Source organism: Solanum lycopersicum, chromosome 7 (assembly GCF_036512215.1).
Source record: "Solanum lycopersicum chromosome 7, SLM_r2.1".
NCBI classification, from domain to species: Eukaryota; Viridiplantae; Streptophyta; class Magnoliopsida; order Solanales; family Solanaceae; genus Solanum; species Solanum lycopersicum.
In genome coordinates this window covers 51,106,972-51,113,431 of record NC_090806.1, presented here as the reverse complement: position 1 = coordinate 51,113,431, position 6,460 = coordinate 51,106,972, and the positions used below count along the sequence as shown (strand labels likewise).

The 6,460-nt window shown below is 41.1% G+C and overlaps 1 protein-coding gene across 1 annotated transcript; it reads right to left on the bottom strand.

The window, feature by feature from the left end:
• Positions 1–517: 517 nt before the first annotated feature.
• LOC138337488 (uncharacterized) lies at positions 518–5,006 on the bottom strand. The gene is made up of 13 exons (XM_069287402.1): positions 4,825–5,006; positions 4,551–4,566; positions 4,303–4,424; positions 3,941–4,143; positions 3,601–3,844; positions 2,497–2,626; positions 2,312–2,404; positions 2,098–2,265; positions 1,671–1,760; positions 1,434–1,495; positions 1,146–1,281; positions 727–951; positions 518–523 (listed from the first exon to the last, which is right to left on the bottom strand). The coding sequence occupies exons 1-13, from the start codon at positions 5,004–5,006 to the stop codon at positions 518–520; spliced, it is 1,677 nt and encodes a 558-aa protein (XP_069143503.1).
• Between the last annotated feature and the right edge of the window lie 1,454 nt (positions 5,007–6,460).

Sequence of the window (6,460 nt, the reverse complement as noted above, 5' to 3'; positions counted from 1 at the left end):
GAGAAAGAATTTCAGGAGAGAAACCCATAACTTTTTTTGTTGTTCAAGTGTGAAGCTGCTGCCCAGAATCTCCTCCAAACCAAGCCCAAATTCTCCTCAACATACACGCCACTCGACGACCAACCTCCCTTTGCCTTGACGTTTTTGATTACCTTCCTTTTCTTAAAACATTTTGTGTGTTTTTCATGTGTGAAGAACAATTGTTATTAAACTGTTCTTGAGATTTCTTGTTAGTCAGAACGTGAGAGAATGAGAGTTGAGAGACGTGTAAGAGTGTTGAGAAACGTGAGGGAGAGAGTTATTAGGATTAGGAGACTAAATTCAAGGCTTAGTCAAAATAGGATTTAATTAAATTAATACAAAATCTGATTTATTTTAATTAATAAGTGAAAGGACCATTATGCCCTTAAAATTTTATAATTTTAAAGAATAATTAAATCACCTTAAATATTTATCCTATTCGATTTTAGGGTTGTTACATTATCCCCTCCTTAGGAACATTTGTCCTCGAATGGCACTACCACTACACAATCAAAAGCCAATCAGATCATAACATAATCCCTATGCACAGTCAACCAATAGCAACAAAATATGAAGAGATAAGCAAACATAGGCTTAAGAGTAGGAAGTATAACCTCAAAAGATGAAAAGCTGAGAGTAGTGGGACCTCATGTCGGCCTCAGCCACCCACGTAGCACCCTCAATAAGATAATTTCTTCATAATACCTTCACTGTTGAAATCTCCCTGTTCCTCAGCCGCTTGACCTGTCTGTCTAAGATCTCAACAGGTACCTCTTCATAAAACAAGTCTTCATTGACCCCCAAACCTTCAACATGTACAATCGATATTGGATCACCTAGGCACTTCTTCAACATAGAGATATGAAAGACTGGATGGACAGAATCTACCTCCGCAGGCAATGCTAACTCATAGGCCACCTCAACCACATGCTATAGGATCTCATATGGACCCACATACCTCGGACTCAGCTTCCCTTTTCTACGAAATCTCATGACCCCTTTCAGAGGTTATATGTTCAAGTAAACGTGGTCACCAACATCAAATTCTAAGGGCCGCCTCCTATTGTCTGCATATGATTTCTCTCGGCTGTAAGCAGTAGCCAACAGTCCATAATCACTCTGACCTTCTCTAAGGCCTCATGAATGATCTCCAGACACAAAATGGATGATGACTCTCCAACCTCAAACCACCCAACTGGAGATCTACACGTCTTACCATACAGTGCCTCAAACGGTGCCATCCCAATGCTGGAGTGATAGCTATTATTATACGAGAACTCAATCAAAGGAAGATGGTAATCCCTATTACCTTTAAAGTCAATCATACACACTCTCAACATTTCCTCCACTGTATGAATGGTGCGCTCTGCCTTCCCATATGTCTGAGGATGAAAGGTAGTGCTAAGATTTACCTGCGTGCCCTAGATCTTCTTGAAACATCTCCAGAAATATGAAGTAAATTGATCTCCTCTATCTGAAAGAATAGACAAGGGAATCCCATGCCATCTCACAATCTCATCAGTGTAGAGTCTCGTATAATTCTCGGCTCTATAAGTAGACTTCACAGGGATGAAGTGGGCAGACATAGTCAATCTGTCCACAATAATCCATATGGAGTCATGCTACCTCCTAGTCCTTGGAAAACCAACCACGAAGTCCATATTAATGGCCTCCCACTTACAAGTCGGAACCTCAATAATCTGAGTCAGACCACTAGGCTTAAGATGCTCTGCCTTAACCTGCTGACAATTAGGACACTTAGCCACATATAAAGTAATGTCCTTCTTTATGCCATGAATATCTGGAACCATGGGCCTCTGCCACAATCCTGGTCCGCAAATCATCCATATCCGGTACACACAGCCTGTCCTTGTATCTAGGTATGCCATCACCTCTCAAAGCGAAAGACTCATTCATTTTTAACAACACCGAGTTCTTCAACTCCATCAGCACGTGATCAAGATGATGACCCCTCTTGACTTCAACTACCAAGGATGATTCAAAAATAGGATGAACTAAAACACCCCCACTAGTAGAGTCAACCAATCGCACACGCAGTCAGGCCAGTCTATGTACCTCTTTCACCAGCTCCTTCTTCTCATCCTCAACGTGGGTTGTAGTTCCTATGATCATCCTGCTCAAAGCATTAGCTACAACATTAGCCTTAACTGGATGGTAGGGCACAGTCATGTCATAATCCTTCAACAGCTCCAACCATCTCCGCTGACGTAGATTCAACTCCTTCTGTGTGAACATGTACTAGAGACACTTACAGATAATGCCTCCATACATTCAGTGCAAACACCACAACTGCCAACTCCAGGTCATGAGTAGGATAATTCTTCTTATGAACCTTGAGCTGTCTGGAATCATAGGCTATCCCCTTACCAGCCAATATGAGAACATAATAAACCAACCCTAGATGCATCACAATAAAACCATATAATTCTCACCACACTTAGGTAGAGTAAGCACCGGGACTGAAGTGAGTTTGTCCTTGAGCTCTTGAAAACTCTTTGCACAAGTTTCCATCCATTCAAACTTGACTTTCTTCTTAGTCAAAGCTGTCAACGAGGATGCAATGGAAGAAAATCCCTCCAGAAACCTGCGATGGTAACCAGCCAATTCCTAAAAGCTACGAATGTCTGTGGGAGTAAGGGGCTTTGTCTAGTTCTTAACAACTTCAGTCTTCCTGGGGTCCATCTATACACCTTGATCGGACACAACATGACCCAGGAAGGTCACTGATCTTAGCAAGAATTCACACTTGCTGAATTTTGCATACAATTGATGTCGTCTAAGTACTTGCAAGGTTAGTATCAAATGATGTTCATGCTCTTCTTTTGTCTTAGAGTAGATGACAATGTCATCAATGAATACAATGACGAAAGAGTCAAGGTATTCATGGAAGACCCCGTTAATGAGATCCATAAATGCAGCAGGTGCATTCGTGAGACCAAATGACATGACTAGAAAGTCATAGTGACCATAGCGGGTACAAAAGGCTGTCTTTGAGGTATCTCCATCCCTAATCCTAAGCTGATGATACCTTGAACGAAGATCAATCTTAGAGAAGAAACTAGATCCTTGAATCTAATAGAACAAATCATTTATTCTGGGGAATGGATACTTTTTTTTGATAGTGACTTTGTTGAGTTGCCGATAATCGATACACATTCTAAGGGTCCCATCTTTCTTCTTTACAAACAACAATGGAGCACCCCAAGGGGATATGCTCGGCTGAATGAGACCATTATCAGTGAGATCTTTTAACTACAACTTCAACTCTTTGAGTTCTTCTAGAGCCATTAGATAAGGAGGAATTGAGATTGGTTTGGTATCGAGTTCTAAGTCGATACCAAAGTCAATCTCTCGAAGGGGAGGGACTCCAGACAAATCTTAAGGAAACACATCTAGGAACTCATTCACTATGACACTGAGTCTATGGAAGGAATGTAATGATCTTAATCATTACCACTCACAATATGACATAGTAACCCCTTGGACATCATTTTGTTGGCCTTAAGATTTGAAATCAAGAGATTGGGACAACTCGTATTGTACCCCTCCCCGACTAACTCTTCTTCATTAGGGAAGCTAAATTTCACCACACTACTACGAGAATCCAAGCAAGCATAACAACTCTGAAGCCAGTCCATGCCAAGAATAATATCAAAATCTTGCATGGGTAACTCAATTAAATTTGCACACATAGGCTTACCACTTACAACTATTGGGCAATTATTGTATACGCTATCAATTTTTACATTTTCTTCTAAAGGCGTAGTTACCACTATAGGATCATGCAGAACTTCAAGTAATACTTCAAAAGTAAGGGAAAGCAGAGGAGTTACAAAGGAAAGCGCAGACCTTAGATCAAGTAAAGCATAAAAAAAAGTTTAGAATACTTGCAGCATACCTGTAACCACATCACCAGACTTCTCCTTCTCCTCCCTGTCCTTTAGGGCATAGAATTTGTTCCTCTTGGGAGGCTCAGCTGCTTCTGCACCCTGTGGATTAGGCCTAGGTTGAGCATTACCTCCATCCTGATCTCTATTCTGTGGACAGTCTCTGACCATATGTCCACTCTTACCACAATTGATGCAGGCATTTGTGCCCTGTCTGCACTCTCCACTTTGAGTTCGTCAACACTTAGCACAATTTTTCTTAGGACGCTGCATATCACCTCCATTGCCCTTCTTGGGCTCAGGTTTGCCTCCTCTAGGTGTAGCACCCGTCTGAGGATTTGAATTCCCAAAACTTTATTGCCCCTTTTTGAACCTTGGCTGCTCACGGATGCCAAAGTTATTTCTGTGGCCTCCATAACTGGGACCTGCTTGATCCTGAGGCCTAGACCTCCTAACATCACGAACACCTCTCTTTCGGCGGCTGTCCTCTACGTGCTAGACATGCACCATCAACCTAGAAAGATCCATATTATAATGGAGCATTGTAGATCGACACTCTTCCTCTAGGTCTCTATTGATTCCTATGAGGAACTTGCTCATCTCATCCTTGCTGTTAGAAACCAGGGAAGTAGCATACCTGGATGATATCAACAAAGCTCAGTATTCTCCCTATTTATGCTATTAAATACTAGGGAAAGTAACATACCTTTATATCTTAACAAACTTCAGGGAATACTCCCTGACTGTCATAGAGCCTTGTTTAAGGTTGATGAACTCTTCAAACTTTCCCTCCCTCATTGCTCTATGGCAGAGTCTTTTTATAAATGTTGTGTTGAACATCTCCCATGTGAGTGGCACTCCACCTAAGACACGACTATATTGCCACATCTTTCACCAAGTCTGTGCAACATCCTTGAGCTGATAGGAAGCCAACTCAGCCTTATCGGTGTCTGTGGCCCCCATAGCCACCAGAATCATATGTACTTCATCCACAAACTCTTGAGGATCCTCCGATGTCTTAGACCCAGTGAAAATGGGAGGGTTCATCCTCGTGAAGTCTCGTAGCCTGTCAGCCATGCTACAAACCGGTGGATTTTCCCTCTAAACATCCTACCGGTTGACTTTAGCGGTCATAGACTGAGCCTGCATCGTAATGACCCATGCCATCTGAGCTAGTGATGCCCTTACCTCAGCATCAGTCAACTCAACTGGTTAACTGGCAAGGCCACTCCTTCACCTGGAGCCTAGGATGGATTATGATTACCCCTAGCAACTGCTCCTCCCCTCATCTGACCCTTAGTTCTCCAATTGTTCATTCTCTGAAAACAACAAGGATTGATGTTGACACGCTCATAAAAGCAAGAACTCAGACATTAGAAAAAGCACGATAAGGTCAGAAGAAGGGAAATTTTTCATATGCATCATGCCGTCTCTAATAAAGGATAGTGGTGCAATTCACTATCCTGACTTAGAAAACACTCAATGTGGTTGATGTGAACCCATTATTCTCATAATTTAAAGTAGTTCTCTGATACCAACTTTGTCACGACGGGAATCAAGACCCCAGACGAGACCGGTGTTGTTGACCTCTCAGAGGTTGCAAACAAGCCTACTTACGTCATCCTTACTTTACGTAGGTTAATTTTAGCAGAAAATTTGAAACTTTTGATTCTTTAAACATACTTGCTAAACATTCGTAATATTTCATAATCGTTCATCATCAACCATCTAACATTAATGAGATAAGCAACTGAAAGAAATAGTTCATGAAGTCTTAATTGTATAATTACCAAAATGGAACCAATACAAAGTCTGAATTTAATCAGGAAAGGAACGCTAGTGGAACATGATCCACTAGTTCAACTCTAAAACAACGCTAGAATGTAAAATAGTAGACTCCTCGAAAGCATGAGGACCTATCAAACTACAGATGAATGCTGATGGACGGATAGCTGCAACAATGATCCTGTTGCTCTATCGCCCACCTATGCCAGCACCTAAAATAGTACAGATGTATGGGGTTAGTACACACCTGTACTAAGTATGAATTTATGCATGCACACACCAAGGACATGCATGAGAAATAATAACTCTTTCCTAACGACATGATTTTTGGAAGTTAAGTCAGTAGACTTGCCCAATTGGGATTTGGAAAATTAGTGAACTTTCAAAATTGAATTAGGAAGGTCATGCCATGAGAGTAACATGCATCATTATAAATATCTTATTTCACACAACACATAACATCTTCATATAACCCATATCATTGCACATAACATATAACACATAGCTTCTTTCATATCATTCATTCATATGCCATGAGACCTTGGAATCATGGACTTGACATTAAGATTTTCCAAAATGAGGGCTCAACATATAGGACCTCAACTAGGGAGTCTTCATTAGCAAACACATAGTCTGCTTCATCCATTCATACGTACTTCATTTTATTTCATTCATAGACCAGTGCGAACACCAACTATACCTAGGATGTAGTTTAAGACTTTCATCGGGTTTGTTGTGCAATGATC